The sequence below is a fragment of the Osmerus eperlanus genome, chromosome 1 (genome assembly GCF_963692335.1).
Source record: "Osmerus eperlanus chromosome 1, fOsmEpe2.1, whole genome shotgun sequence".
NCBI lineage: Eukaryota > Metazoa > Chordata > Actinopteri > Osmeriformes > Osmeridae > Osmerus > Osmerus eperlanus.
The window spans coordinates 1,721,028-1,736,271 of record NC_085018.1 but is presented as its reverse complement, the minus strand read 5'-3'; the positions used below and the strand labels follow the sequence as shown (position 1 = coordinate 1,736,271).

Sequence of the window (15,244 nt, the reverse complement as noted above, 5' to 3'; positions counted from 1 at the left end):
CGCCACTGAGCACTTTTCATAGAAATTAATGGGGACGCCATCTTGGAAGACAAAAGTTGCTTCCTCTAGTAATATTAACTCTATACTTGGTCCCTTAAAAAGGGGGGGGGGGCACATATAAAATGTGTTGTAATTCCTACACCGTTCACCTGATTTGGATGTAAATACCCTGAAATTAAAGCTGAAAGTCTGCACTTAAAGCACATCTTGATTGTTTCATTTCAAATCCATTGTGGTGGTATACAGAGCCAAAATGATGAAAATTGTGTCAATGTCCAAATATTTATGGACCTGACTGTATATATAAGTAAAATGAAATAACTACCACACACAATGTATTTTCCACTCTTTATTGTAGACACATTTAATGAAAATTACCTGAGTTTTAATTCTAAATATCTTTGCAATAAATGTATTTCATAAATCCAGGTATTCCTCAGTTTACATGTTTTTGATTGTTACTTCAACTTCAGAACAATGGTCCTTGAAGATTTGTAAGGCTGGCACACACAGGCCACAGTTGGTTGATAGACCCCATAACTGTCATGTGTAATGTTCTATCAAAAATGTGATATTCTTTTATTCTTCTTATTGCCCGTTCAACATGAATTCTAAGGCGGGCGATTTCCTGTGTCTGCCGCACCTCCTCCTCACTGAACTGTGCATTTGCACCCAGAAACGGTGGAATAACTAAACTAGCATTGATGTCAGACAAAAGGTCTACAATAAGGAACCCCTTATCTGCCATCACCTGATCCCCTTCCTCAAGGAAAGAGAGAATGCCTGACTTCCTGGTAATTTCCTTATCTGATATCGATCCTGTATATAGGTCACTAACAAATGTAATTAAACCTGATGGACTTATACCAATTAGGGACTTTAAGGTTGTAGTTCCTTTATAATGGGAGTACATTTCTGAATTCAGTACTTTTGAGGTTGGTTTTTGTACATGTATCTCTGTGCAATCTAAAATAACTCTTTGGGAATGTACTTTTGAAGCATTGAGGCATAAGATCATTTACAGACTCTCTTGAAGGCCAAATAAGGAGCGATCCCAACATGAAGTAGAGGAAGTTTGTCCAGGTGATACATATTCTGCTGACGGTTGATTGTGATACGTTAAAGCGATTAGCGAGGTCCTGCTGTAGACAGCCCAGTCTCACACGGGAAAGATAAAGAAAAAATTGGTCAATTAAAGCTAGGCTTTGCACATTAAATCCCTGTCTAATGTGCTCACCGGCTTGCTTTACCTTCTGTGCTTGACTCCATCTCACCATGTGCTCAGCTGTAGGTTGTAAAGCTGTAAACACAGCTTTGAGTGTACTATAGTCTCTGAATCCTGTGTAGAACTGGATTTGTTTGTCATCACACTGAAAGCGTTTGAGGAGGAACTGGTTGCTACGAAGTGTCGATATTTCTTCTTCCTGGCGAGCGATGGTCTTGCAGGCCTCTTGAAGCTGCTCCTCCAAGGACAGGGGCCGCTGAGTATAGTCATGATCTGCGTATGGCAAGCTTGTCTCTACTTCGCTGGAATGGCAAGGTTAAAAAAATAAATGCTAAAATGCTTTACAAGAACAAACATGAGTTCCTCCTCCACAAACAAAACAACTATCTTAAATATTTACTGCCACGCTTGTTTTTTTCCAGTGATTATTTGAATTAAATGCTTCTGTTCTGTAGGTATGCCTTTCTTAACCCTTGTGTTATCTTCGGGTCATTCTGACCCATCAGTCATTGTGACCCACCGTCGTATTGCGACAGATTTACCGCATACAAAGACAAAGTGAAGCATTTTCTTTTAACCGTTGGGCTGTCTCAGACCCCCCACATTGCAAAGGTTAAAAGAAAGTTATTTTAATTTGTTTTTGTATTGGGTAAAATTGGGTAAACACAACGATGGTTCGTTATGAACCTTTGGGTCATGTGACCCGAAGGCAGCACGAGGGTTAATCACAAGCATTTCATCCAAATAATCTCAACTGAATCTAGTGTGACAGTGCAACAAAATTACCATAGATAAGGCTCACCTTGATGTGCAGGCAATGTCCTCTTGGGGGTCTTGTCCCACTGAGTGACTGCAGATACAATCAAATATAACGTTATTTATGTATAAGGAACAAATGAAAGTGAAAGCAGAAAATTAATGTACATTAGATTTAACCAATTAGCTCATATAGGCTTTGGGTGTTTTACCTTGACTCATCTGATTCTTCACCCAGTGCATCCTCTCCACCTGTGGCAGTGGCAACATGACTGAAAAACAAACTCAAAATTCAATTCAGTAGTATTTAGTTAAATCGATGGTCACTGATCAATACTGACTGTTGGACGAAGGTTGTTAACCCTCGTGCTGCCTTCGGGTCACATGACCCAAAGGTTCATAACGAACCATTGTTGTGTTTACCCAATTTTACCCAATACAAAAACAAATAAAAATAATTTTCTTTTAACCATTCCAATGTGGGGGGTCTGAGACAGCCCGACAGTTAAAAGAAAATGCTTCACTTTGTTTTTGTATGAGGTAAATTTGTCGCAATACGACGGTGGGTCACAATGACTGATGGGTCAGAATGACCCGAAGATAACACAAGGGTTAAACATTGCCAAAAATAAATACCTTGCTGTTCTAACAATCTTCCGCCTGCCAGGCTTGATCGGGAACCATGTAAAAACTGTTGGTACAACCCCCTCCTTCAGTTTCCTGATGCCACATAGCGTCTTTGTGAAGGACTCTTCGGGGAAGTGATCGGAACACACTCTTGTATTATTTGCGATCTGTAAAAACAATGATCATAACTAGCATCAAAACAAATCAGTAATTGATAGCTACAAATCTAGCCAGCCCGACTTGCATTTGGCTGGTGTCTTCGTGCCATGCTTGCTAGCTAGCGTAGATAACATTTGCTAGCTGGCTTGTCTGATGTCAATAACGTTACCTAACAATATCTAATAATAGTTTCCTTTATTGTGTTAATGTATTGTGTTGACTAGTTTTGCTTGAGTAACATTATTAATCCCGAAAGTTGTTTATTTACACCAAACATTCATGAGCTAGTACGTTAGCTCTGGGGTTGCTATTACAGTAGCTAGCCTTTGTACAGTATTGCCTTACCTTAATGCGGCCCAATATCTCTCCTTATTTTAACAACCCATTCTTGACGAATTGCGGAATTGACAGGGAAGCGGTGAAATGTTTTCAGTTCGCAAGATTCCTTCTTTTTGTTGGAATTGCACTCGGGGACGCAGCAGTAGGACATCACTCTGGACTGAAGTCTGGTTTGTTGTCCCCCCAAGCCTCGTTTTCGTTCAGCTCGATATCAAAATGGCGACGCATGTGACTCACGGTGCGTTTACACTGCAGCGACGCGATGCGAGCGACAACATGTTTTCCATTCATTTTCTATGGAGCCAGGCGAATCGCTTGCGTGGTGCATTGTGGGTAGCGACGCGACCGAGTTGAGTTTTTTTCAACTTTATGCAAATGAGGAGCGATTTTTGCTAGCGATGGCCAATCGGAGTGTTTTCTTGTTTCTCGTAACGTAGCAACCATGGTGAACATTGAAGATGGAGGAGAAACTGATTGTTTGTGTGGCTGCTTACCCAGTACTGTATGACACGTCTCTGTATTCGTACAGAGATGTTAATATAAAAAATGATGCATGGCGCAAGGTTGCCAAAATTGTCGGTGCTCCTGGTGGGTATTTTGTACTTTCAAATTCAGTCTAGTCACATTACGTAACTTTGTTCTGTGGTAACTAGAGCTAGCTAGTTAGCCCGGCTGGGACTCCCTAGTTGTATCGACAGATTAGCAGACACTTCGAGTAATATAATACAACGTGTTTACACATGTCAACGTGTATGTCTATTTAACAGTTTTCAAATAATGTTTTTCTAGCTGAGGATTGCCAAAAAAAATTGAAAAATTTAAGGGACAGCTACAAGAGGGAAAAGAACAAGGAGAAAGAGTTGAGCAGGAGTGGAGCAGGCCTGACAAATCATAAACCTTGGAAGTATGCTGCTGTGATGGGGTTCCTGGCTCCATTTATGGAGTACAGGGACTCCAGCAGCAACTTCCAGAGGCCTGCCACCACATCCCCAGTCAGCCAGGTCAGTGAGGATGAAATAGAGCAGACAGCCACACAGCCAGACAGCGAGCCAGGCCAGCCAGGAACCCCTGCCAGTGAGGCCAGAGCTTCCCCTGCTAGTCAGGCAGCAGCAACAACTAGCCAGCCCCCAGCATCCTCAGGCCGAAAGAGGGTGCGCAAAGAGAGGCTGACCGAATTTGAAGAGAGGATGCTTGGTGCTATGGAGCAGGCACAGACACCTGCTCCTCTTCCACCACCTCAAGCAGAGGATGAGGATGAGCTTTTTTTTAAAAGCCTTCTCCCTGCCCTGAAAAGACTGCCACCAGCTAAGCGGTCCGAATTCAAATTTAATATTCACCGCATGTTTTTTGAGGCAGAGATGCAGGCCACACAGTGATGTGTAATAAATAAAAAATTGTCACTGACAGAACTTTGTGTTCCTTTTATTGAATTGGGCTGTTAGGTATTAAGATACTATTATTTACTATGAATGGTTGGTAGTGAAAATTAATAATGATAAGAAAAACAACATGGCCGCATAATGATTTAAGCTCATATTTTATGAAAAGAACATTCTGGAACTGTTTGCCTTTTTGTGATTAATGTGGGTGGCTCTTAAAAGAGCCTTTGTTTCTTGATGACATGGGCTATACAACTGATTGCTGCCAGGGCACTGCACCTTCCGCATTGAAATATGCAGTGAATGCATCCCTCACGTGAATTGCTGCACGTGCAGCATTGTTGCTGCCCAGTCGTGGAGCCTCCTGGAGACCTGCTGACCCCTCCTGGCCAGGACTGGCTGCTGGACATCCCCTGGCACTTCTCCTGGACCTCCGGATGTAGTTGTGGAGGATGTAGGTGGCCTTCACACACGCCTCCGCTTTTGCCGGGTTGATACCAATGACGCGCCGATACATTCTCCACTGGCTGGAGAGAATACCAAACGCACACTTGACTGTCAACCTGGCACGGCTGAGAATCAGAATCAGTATCAGAATGGGATTTATTCGCCATGAAAGTTTGCACAGACAAGGAATTTGCTTTGGCAGGAAGGTGCATACAATAAACATATACATAAAATTTAAATATGTGGACTATCTATACTAAGGGTACATAAACTAGCAGTACTAAGTGGGATTAGAATAGAATTAAATATACAATTCTAATCCCACTTAGTGGGCTGAGGCGGTAATTGAACATCCTCTTCTCCCTGGAGAGGTTTGTCCCAGGGAAGGGGCGCATGAGGTTGCTCCGCAGAGGAAAGGCCTCATCACCCACGAAGACGTGTGGCAGTGGTCCATGTGGCTCTGCTCCAGGGATGATGCAGTTCTCTGGGAGGTCCAGGGTTCCATCTTTCAGGGCCTCACCAAACGCAGAGTTCCCCAGGGTCCCACCGTCACTGTTCCGTCCATAGCCACCGACATCGATGACCCGGAACATGTTGTCGGCGTCCACAACAGCAAGGAGAACGATGGAGAATGTCCCCTTATAGTTGTGGTACAGTGACCCTGAGTTGGGAGGGACCTGGATGACAACATGCTTGCCATTGATGGAGCCCAGGCAGTTTGGGAAGTTCCACCTCTGAAGGAAGCCTTCAGCAATGTCCCTCCAGTCCTGCTTGGTTGGCACAGGCATGAACTCCTCCACAAGGCAGTCCCAAATGGCCCGAGACACATCCCCGACAATACCTGCCACAGTACATGAGGCCATGCGATAGCTGAAGCTGATAGTCATGAACGAATCCCCTGTGGCAAGGTATCTACAAAGAAATACCATACATTTAAAATAATGCATAGAAAATAACCACTATATTTTAGTCTGAGAATACTGAAATATAACAGTTTACTATAAAGGATATTAAAGCTTACCGTAGACAAATAGCGAGGCGTTCAGCTGGGCTGATCGCCTCGCGGAAAGAGGTGTTTAGCCTCGCTATCCGGGGTCCCACTCTGGTCAGCAGGTCATCGAACTCGGCCCGGTTCAGCCTGAAGTACCGCTGGAACAAGTCGTCGTCCAGTCGCAGCTCCTGAACCAGCCAGTGATAAGCTCCGTTGTTTACCCGCAAACGGCGAATCTGCTGAACCCAGAAGCGTCGGCGGGGTCTTCTCCGGTAGTAGAGCAGGGCGATGACAGCATTCCTCTGGACGTTATTCATGATGAATGATAGAATATTGATGGAGAGCACCTGTATTTATACCAATGTATTCCCTCCAAAAATATATAAATAGCGGGAGGGAATTTAATTCGTTGGTTCTGAATACAGGGTGTGGTTATCTATCAATATCCAGCTAGGCCTATGCATACAATTATTTACAATGTTACTGAAAACCTTGTTAAAGTGCTAGCTAGCTTGCAGAAATTGTAACTATTACAATACATTAATAATAAAAATGAGCTAAACACTATAAATACAAAATTATACATACATGGACCATAGACAACTCTGTATTACAGCCGGCACAAGACCGGTTACATAGAGTGCGGATGGCATTTAATCTTTCACTCGGTCTAAAAAAAGTGGGGAAAAAATAACCTATTGTGTGCAATAGATAAGATCATGTCAGATCTAGAAAGCGTATCGTATTTTTGCTTAATGCGTGTAAAAGTTGTATTTTGTCTGCACACTTGGCCATGACATTATACGAACTACAGCAGTGACTTTAGAGAACTACAACTCTGCATTAATCTGTCTGACACGCCCCCGAGCGTGGTGCACTGTGGGAAGGCGAGCGATGGCAAGCGATTCGCGTCGCTGCAGTGTAAACGCACTGTAAGGCGATATCCCAAGTTTCCCGGAAGGTCCGGGAGTCTTCCGCATTTCAATAGCGGCTCCCTGACGCCCGCAAATGCTGTACAATCTCCCGTGAATCGGGCATTGTGTATTTTCACCGAGCGAGAGACTGTATAATGGTCATTTCTGGTAGAGATAGGTGCATATCGCGCGTCCTGATTGCGTCCGGGGGGGGGGGGGGGGGGGGGGTAGCTACCTCCCGGAAATGAGTCTCTGCAAGTTGGGATGTCTGCTAATAGTTAACAGATATAGAGGCAGGCAAGACAGGGTTTCCAGGAAACAAAACTGTTCAAACCAAACCCACGCCACTTACACCATCGCCCATAGTCCAGTCTCACCCACCCCCCTCCAGGTTACACCATCACCCAGTCCACAGGAACCTGGGATGCCATGTATAGTCATGTCCAGCAGGGGGTGCTGGTGAGCCTCAGGTTAATGGCTCAGTGTATGGAAAGCATGACTTGTGTCATTTTTACTGTCAAAAGCAGCTTTTTTTTATTTTTTTACTCATTTTTGTTTTATCATCTAATTTTTGTTTTATCATCTGCTTGGTCACGGATGCCTTGAAAGAAGATTGGTTATGTGGTCTGTGCCTCAAAAAACGGTCTGATTCTCTGTGTTTTCCGCCAAACTCTAAAAGACACAGGCCTGTTTTGTGTGAGGCTGTACACTAGAGGATGCTGCTGAAGGTGACATATTATTTATTCTTTGTAACAGCAATAGAGCCATCTATAAACAGTTTACTTAATGTTAGAACTCCACAAGGGGCTATGGAAAGCCATTAACAGTTCTTTATTTAACCCTTTGACCTCAAAGCTTCAATGTTTCCTTGGATACAGTTTTCTATATTCCATTGGACCCTGTTTTCTTCCATGGCTCTAGCTCACTTGGATGAGTGTTTACCATGAAGAGTAATGCCTAGCTAAGGTTTGAATCTGGCGTAGGCCATTTCTTGCACGTCTTCCCTCAATCTCACTCCTTAGTTTCTTGTCTCTGTCCACCTGTCTTATGGATACAATAAACATTAAAAGAAAGGTCACGCAATGAAAGGAAATGATCTCTGCTGTCTCCCTCCCAGGTCGAACCACAGCTCTCTCCTCTGTGGTTTTGCAGCAGTTCTCGGTTCCTGTAGCCAGCTTCCTTTCTCAGAAACATACCCTGTCGTTTCCATGGTAACGCGTAATGTGGCTTGAAGAATTATTCGTAGGCCTTTTAAAGGTTTTTTAATGTACGACTTTATTGATTTATTGACAATACAGGATTGTGAGTGACACTAGGCCTACTGATAGGCGGCCCAAACTAAAGTCTTTCAGGGGCGGATCTACGGGGTGGCATAAAAAGCCTTGCCACCCCAGTTGGCAGCTTTGAAAACAAAGAAAAGTTGTGGCTGAAGTGCAACTGCAAGTACAGCACTAGACGACTCCAACCACCCTCCCCACTCCGCCGACCGAAGTTGCTTTCATTTGAACACAAGGAAGGCGCGATCTGACCATAGAAGGCTCCAACTCAAGGAAGCAATCGTCGGCACGGACAGCAGACCACACCGGAGGAATGAGGTGTTTGCAATGATCTATAAATGACTAAGAATAATTTGAAAAGTGCAGGGCTAACGGAGTTGCAACGTTACTTGTCCTGTTGAATTGAGGTTAATAACGTTAACTCGTGAATGCTTTGGGAAAGCAACAACAAAGATGACCGTGGTAAAGTTAGTTTGAAGTTCGATATTCAACAGATATTCGGACGCCCAGTATTGTGTTATTTTAACCGATGTTTAGCAGCGCTATGACCGGCCGCTTAGCCAACGCTTTTGTCTGCCTAAACAACGCGTATGTTTAGGGACCGTCAACAAATTACAAATGTCAAAAGTCAATAGCTTTTCAACAACATCAACTAGGAGCGTCAAAATAATGTTAAACTGTTGAAGGTGTATGCATTCATGCTGCACAGCCTTTATTTTGTTAATTTTCATCTCAGGTTATTAAAAATATTTTTTATTTTTAAATAAATCTTCAAATTTCAATAGCTTTTTGGTCATGTGACCTATAATCCTCAAATTCATTTCAGTGTTAACTGACTATGCATGTTGCACAGCCTTTAGTTTTTTCATTTTCACCTCACACTATTTTAGATTAATTTTTGAAAATTTGAAACTTCAATAGCTTTTTGGTCATGGGACCTATATACCTCAAATCCATTTTAGAGTGTTCACTGACTATGCATACATGTTGCACAGCCTTTAGTTTTTTCATTTTTATCTCACACACATTTGCCACGGGATGCCACCCCTCAAAATCTCCTGCCACCCTCTTGCCACCCCATGGATATTTTTCTAGATCAGCCCCTTCTCAAGGTGGATCTGAACAAAGGAACACACATTGATCAGTATGAACATACGAATCAAACATTTAACCAATGTTCCATCCTACAACATAATAAAGTCAGCTGTGCTAACAGTGTGTTGTGTATGCGCTTTGACTAATTATTGGGATTTGATGTAATCAAACACTAACACTAACAAACCAGGATGGTAAGTGAAGGTATAATACAACAGGTACGTATGAGAAGAGGAGACACAAATATCCTTCTTGCAGTATTTTATTTGATAACAAAACATACAGAGACAATTTCACAAATCACAATTTAAATGCAAAGAAAATACAAATATTTACCTGGGGTGACCTCATGCAAAACTTGTCAGACAATCGCAGAATGTGGCTTATGTAGGTTACTAGTTCTGCATAACAAAATACTTTAGAGAAGCAGGCGACGACAACCCTCTCATTATTCCATCTACAAGATGGATTCGCCTACATGTTATTTTTGACGTATATTAACATGGAAGAACATCTTGGGCCAGGCTACAAACATAATTATGGTTATGTACACACTGTGGTAAAGTAGCTTAAGTTAGAAGTTCAATATAAAAAATAATTCAGACCCAGCCGTCTGCTCTGGAAACTCTCTTGCGGTACTTTGAATGCATACTTCACAGTGACGTGGGTAGGCGAGCGTAACCTAGTCCTAACCAGACTCTCGTACATTTCATTTGTACAGAGAGTCTGGCCTCGCTCCATTGACAAGCGTTGACTTCCTTGTAGGCGGGTACTCTGTTGAAGTTTAAAACTATTGGATCTGCCCAGAGCCACTCTGATCTTCCATAACCAATCGCTAGCGTTCGCCTTAGCCAATTCCTTCACCACTACTGTAACAGAGCTAGCTGCCGTAGCTGGAAAATCAAACTGTTCCTGAACCCCGTGGGGAGGAGGGCCACAACATCATGGCCACCAACAAAACTCAGCAAAACTTGTTCTTGCTCCAGCTTTAGTTTATAGATATTTGGCAGTGTTGCCACAACGGATCGAATAGCTTCGCTCTCATCTTTCTCCGCCGCCATTACGGAACTACAACATAAACTAGCGCACAACATCAACGTCATCGTTCTCAGCCACTCCCTCTGTTCGCTGATTCGCCGGTAGAAAATCAACCTGAAAAATCTGACTTACGTACCTCATGGCCAGACCTAGTACAGAAGCTAAATCCAAATTGAGCGGAAGTACGTAGGAGGGCAGAGCCAGGCTAAGGCGAGCGTAGTCTGACGGCAGACCCTCGCCCCTTGGCTTGAGGAAATGGTCCCGGTGGATGTAGGTGCTATAACATTTTCGGTTAGGTACCCGGCTTGTCCGGTCGTTTTTATTCTATTAACTCCAGTCAACATATCCAAAACTATGTCCCCCAATAGTTTTTCTTCGATTCCCGAACCTGGTTCATACTACTAGCTTTTTCATAGAATAATTTTTCCCGATTTTTGCTAATTTTGAAACCAATCCAAAATGGGTAAACGAGCACCCCATTTATTTGCTTACATCATGAAAAGTTGCCTGGAAATGTGCTCGTGGATACGAACAGGGCACGAGCACAAAAGTGAACATTAGCCGATCACTAATTTACCTAATCTGAATGAGCACAAGGAGAAAGGGCTTCATGATCTACAGTTGCCTGCCTTAGCTGTAGCCAGTTTTACAAATGGTTGCACACATACATGACGGTTGTTTGTAGAGTTTATTTCCATTATTTTAAAGCAGATTTAACCATTTTTTAATTAACGTTATTATGTTCATGGCATAACAAACGTAATTATAGCCTAATATAATAAGTGATATCGTGGCATGTTAAGGCATGTTAATCGTTGGTTCATAACGAACCATTGTTGTGTTTACCCAATTTTATCCAATACAAAAACAAATAAAAATACTTTTCTTTTAACCTTTGCAATGTGGGGGGTCTGAGACAGCCCAACGGTTAAAAGAAAATCACTTTGTTTTTGTATGTGGTAAATTTGTCGCAATACGACGGTGGGTCACAATGACTGATGGGTCAGAATGACCCGAAGATAACACAAGGGTTAAGACAGTGGAGATAGTTGTGGACTTCAGGAAGAACACAGCCCCACTCATCCCCATCACCCTGTGCGACTCCCCAGTCAACACTGTGGAGTCCTTCCGCTTCCTGGGCACCATCCTCTCCCAGGACCTCAAGTGGGAACTTAACATCAGCTCCCTCACCAAGAAAGCACAACAGAGGATGTACTTCCTACGGCAGCTGAAGAAATTCAACCTGCCAAAGACAATGATGGTGCACTTCTACACAGCCATCATTGAGTCCATCCTCACCTCTTCCATCACCATCTGGTACGCTGCTGCCACTGCCAAGGACAAGAGCAGACTGCAGCGTATCATCCGCACTGCTGAGAAAGTGATCGGCTGCAATCTGCCTACCCTCGAGGACCTGCACACCTCGAGGACCCTGAGGCGAGCGAGGAAGATTGTGGCCGACCCCTCCCACCCTGGCCACTCCCTGTTCCAGCTACTCCCCTCCGGCAGAAGGCTGCGGTCCATCAGGACCAAAACCTCACGCCATAAGAACAGTTTCTTTCCATCTGCTACTGGCCTCTTCAAAAAGGCCAAGGACTCCCATTGACATTCATTCATTATTTAACCCAGTATCTGATTGCACTATTGCACTATGTTGACCACTCATGCTGCTCATTCTTATTTTTATATATATTTTCTTTTCTTTATTTAAATTGTTTTATTCTTAGATTGTTTAGTTTTAAGGAATAGTTCAACTTCTGTACCTTTACTTAATTTAAGATTCGTATATGTTCCCTGCCACTGTAAATTCTGTGTTTGTATAACATACATGGTGAATAAACCGAATTCTGATTCTGAGTGACCAATTGACCATTGATTTTCGTAAAGTTCACATGATGTAGGCTATCTGCATCTTGATGGGACTTGTACCCCATTAACATATGCAATGCCTTAGCTCACACGCTCGCGACTGGTTGTCGCAAAGTATGACGTGTACAGCTAGTTGCAAGCGTGCACGATATGCTCGGAGCTAGGAAAAAGGCGAGCCAATGTTCTGCGCAAGACCGGGCGAGCCGGAACTGGAAAGATGGCGCGGTCCGGTTTCGCGCTCTCGCTTGCCTCACTGAGCACTTTTCATAGAAATGAATGGGGACGCCCTCTTGGAAGACAGAAGTAGCTGTGTCTATTAATATATAAGTCTGTCTGAAGGCGAAGGAAAATTTGCAGTAGTACCCCTGTAGTGCCCTGTTTCATCCACTAGATAGCAGGGCTCAAACGTGAACCCCACCAGCATACACAAAGCTGCACAGTACCTATAACATGAAAAGGTTTTCCTACAGAGCAGTTTCTCTTACAATATTGTGTGTGTTCAAATCACAGAGAGAGAAATACTCACAGTTAGTGGTCGACAACATTTTGTGTAGTATCTTGTATTGATACCCTTTACAACTCAACACCACCCCCTAGTGGATAAACTGCATGCAACACACGTTCACAGCTAACTTCTCCTTACACCACCAATAGGTACACACACATACTTTTCATACCCTCCTACTCTCTCTCTCTCTCTCTCTCTCTCTCTCTCTCTCTCTCTCTCTCTCTCTCTCTCTCTCTCAGGAAGCAAGAAGTGAGGTAAATATGCATCTCATGGTACCAGGCCCCTGCTGCTTATACAGTGCAAGGCCGTAATCATAATATATATTGGGGGGGGCACATCCTCCCCAATATTCAAATCTGGTCAAAATGTCCCCCTAATATATTGATATAAAAATATAAATGTGCTACGCTACGACAGGCAACCACGCACGCTGTCCGAAAGTATCATAAAAAATGTAATTCGTCCCCCCCAATGTTGACTCCATGGCTACGGCCTTGATATAGTGTGTGTGTGTGTGTATCATGGTATCCGCTCCCCTGCTGGTTACACAGTGTATGTGTGTGTGTGTATATCATGGTATCCGCTCCCCTGCTGGTTACACAGTGTGTGTGTGTGTGTGTGTGTATCATGGTATCCGCTCCCCTGCTGGTTACACAGTGTGTGTGTGTGTGTGTGTGTATCATGGTATCCGCTCCCCTGCTGGTTAGACAGTCAGTCAGCAGCCAGACAGGATGGAGTTCACACCACTCTGCTTGATGCTCTGTGTCTGCTGTTCCATCCTCTTACCTCTCTGCTGCTGTGAGTACTGTTCCATTGTTCTATCCTGGTTCTTCTGTTCTATCTTGGTTCTACTGTTGCATATTCTACTGTTCTATCCTGGTTCTACTGTTGCATCATCTACTGTTCTATCCTTGTTTCACAGTTCTATCCTCTCAGCACTCTGACTAGCTTACAGAGCATGTTTCTCAATTCAGGTTGAAAGTTGTTTATGATGTGACATACAGTTTACAGCTGTGATCCCCTCTCTCTGTGTTGCCCATGCTCTCCTACAGTCTCTCTCTATCCTGCAGTCTCTCTGAGCGTCAGTCCCAGGAGATCTCAGTTCTTCAATTATAACACTTTCACCCTGAGCTGTGAGGAGCAGGGGAGCTCTGTTGGAGCGAGGGTGAGGAGGACCACCACAGAAGGAAGGTCTTCACAGTGTGGAGCAGGCTGGGGGTCTTTAGTGGGTTCCTCCTGCTATGTGAAAGACCTGTCCTCAGGGTCCTCAGGGGACAGTGGAGTGTACTGGTGTGAGTCTGGCTCAGGAGAACACAGCCATGCTGTCAACATCACAGTACATGGTACGTTCACATGGTCTGAATAAATCACTGTCGTTTAATTGGATTCTGGAAAGATCATTTGAATCTATCTCCTCTATTGTAGATGGAGCTGTGATCCTGGACAGTCCTGTCCTCCCTGTGAACCAGGGACAAGCTGTGACTCTACACTGTAGATACCAGCCTCCTCCCTCTGACCGTACTGCTGCCTTCTACAAGGATGGATCTCTGGTCAGGACTGAGGCTGCAGGAGAGATGACCATCCCTGCTGTGTCTACGTCTGATGCAGGGTTGTACAGGTGCAGCAACTCTGAGCTGGGAGGATCTCCAGAGAGCTGGCTGGCTGTGAGAGGTGAGACTTTCTTTTAAAATATGATTTCACTGGAGGAATGTTTGAAACTGTTAGCTGAATAATAATGATATTATCATTTAGATCATTTTCTTTTTTAGTTTAGCTTGTCTTGGGGGTAATCAGTAGCCTGGCTCTGCCCTCCTACGTACTTCCGCTCAATTTGGATTTTGCTTCTGTACTAGGTCTGGGATTTCAGTGCATCAGTCGGTTTTCAGAAGAAAAAAAATGTGTAGGTCCAATCAGCGAACAGAGGGAGTGGCTGAGAACGATGACGTTGATGTCGTGCACTAGTTGGGTGTGCTTTGCCTTCGGCAAGGGCACAACCTTTGTTCTCTCACATATATATTTATTATTATTATTTATTTTTGCCCCCCTAAGTCTCAGTCAATATTTGGACTATATAGACAACCTAGGTGTCAAAAGTTTCGTATTGGTAGCGATTGAGTTGCTTGTATTTGGATTTACCCTCCGTTGCATGGTTTAGGCTCAAGTTAAGTTTTTGTGGCGAAAAGTGAAGCTAACGGTGGCTAATTTGCCAGCCACAGTCACTGATGTCACGAAAACAAGCGTGACTACCTGTAGCAGAACATTCGTTTCGCATCTGTTAACTTGGGGGATAGCTAGGCTAACTATAGCTTTACTGCAAAGCACCTGCAGAAACGCCACAAGCAAAGAGGCCAGGGTGATAACTATTTACTCATTTTACTTTGTGATGTGAAACACAATTGTGAAATGTAATGTACAATATTAGCTGATATTATTAAGGAAGTAGGCCCACATCTACTTTCGGAAACGGTAGTCTACTATTTCACTGAAGCATTAGCATCATGACATTAGCCTCTGTTGCCCGGGCAATACATACTACAGTGGTCTATGATGCATCTGTTTTCAATCGTTAAAATAAACACTCCTCACAAATACATTTTCGTTGTAGGATTTATTATGACAT

The 15,244-nt window shown here is 43.5% G+C and overlaps 2 protein-coding genes across 2 annotated transcripts; one reads left to right on the top strand and one right to left on the bottom strand.

Moving 5' to 3' along the window:
* Positions 1-746: 746 nt before the first annotated feature.
* LOC134030305 (uncharacterized) lies at positions 747-2,876 on the bottom strand. Its single transcript, XM_062474032.1, has 5 exons — positions 2,849-2,876; positions 2,618-2,732; positions 2,194-2,253; positions 2,028-2,075; positions 747-1,527 (listed from the first exon to the last, which is right to left on the bottom strand). The coding sequence occupies exons 1-5, from the start codon at positions 2,874-2,876 to the stop codon at positions 897-899; spliced, it is 882 nt and encodes a 293-aa protein (XP_062330016.1). The 3' UTR covers positions 747-896.
* A 10,480-nt stretch (positions 2,877-13,356) lies between these two features.
* LOC134030289 (high affinity immunoglobulin gamma Fc receptor I-like) lies at positions 13,357-14,398 on the top strand. The gene is made up of 4 exons (XM_062474031.1): positions 13,357-13,422; positions 13,677-13,967; positions 14,050-14,295; positions 14,394-14,398. Exons 1-4 carry the CDS (start codon positions 13,380-13,382, stop codon positions 14,396-14,398), a joined length of 585 nt encoding a protein of 194 aa, XP_062330015.1. The 5' UTR covers positions 13,357-13,379.
* Positions 14,399-15,244: the final 846 nt, after the last annotated feature.

Bases quoted from the DNA above. Each gene is read 5' to 3' on its own strand.
- LOC134030305 (XM_062474032.1), bottom strand. From the start codon at position 2,876: ATGGCACGAAGACACCAGCCAAATGCAA. The intron at 2,254-2,617 runs GTATTTATTTTT...TTTGTTTTTCAG, and splicing joins AAGATTGTTAGAACAGCAAG to TCATGTTGCCACTGCCACAG. The intron at 1,528-2,027 runs GTGAGCCTTATC...TTGCCATTCCAG, and splicing joins GACATTGCCTGCACATCAAG to CGAAGTAGAGACAAGCTTGC.
- LOC134030289 (XM_062474031.1), top strand. From the start codon at position 13,380: ATGCTCTGTGTCTGCTGTTCCATCCTCTTACCTCTCTGCTGCT. The intron at 13,423-13,676 runs GTGAGTACTGTT...GCTCTCCTACAG, and splicing joins CCTCTTACCTCTCTGCTGCT to TCTCTCTCTATCCTGCAGTC. The intron at 13,968-14,049 runs GTACGTTCACAT...CCTCTATTGTAG, and splicing joins TGTCAACATCACAGTACATG to ATGGAGCTGTGATCCTGGAC.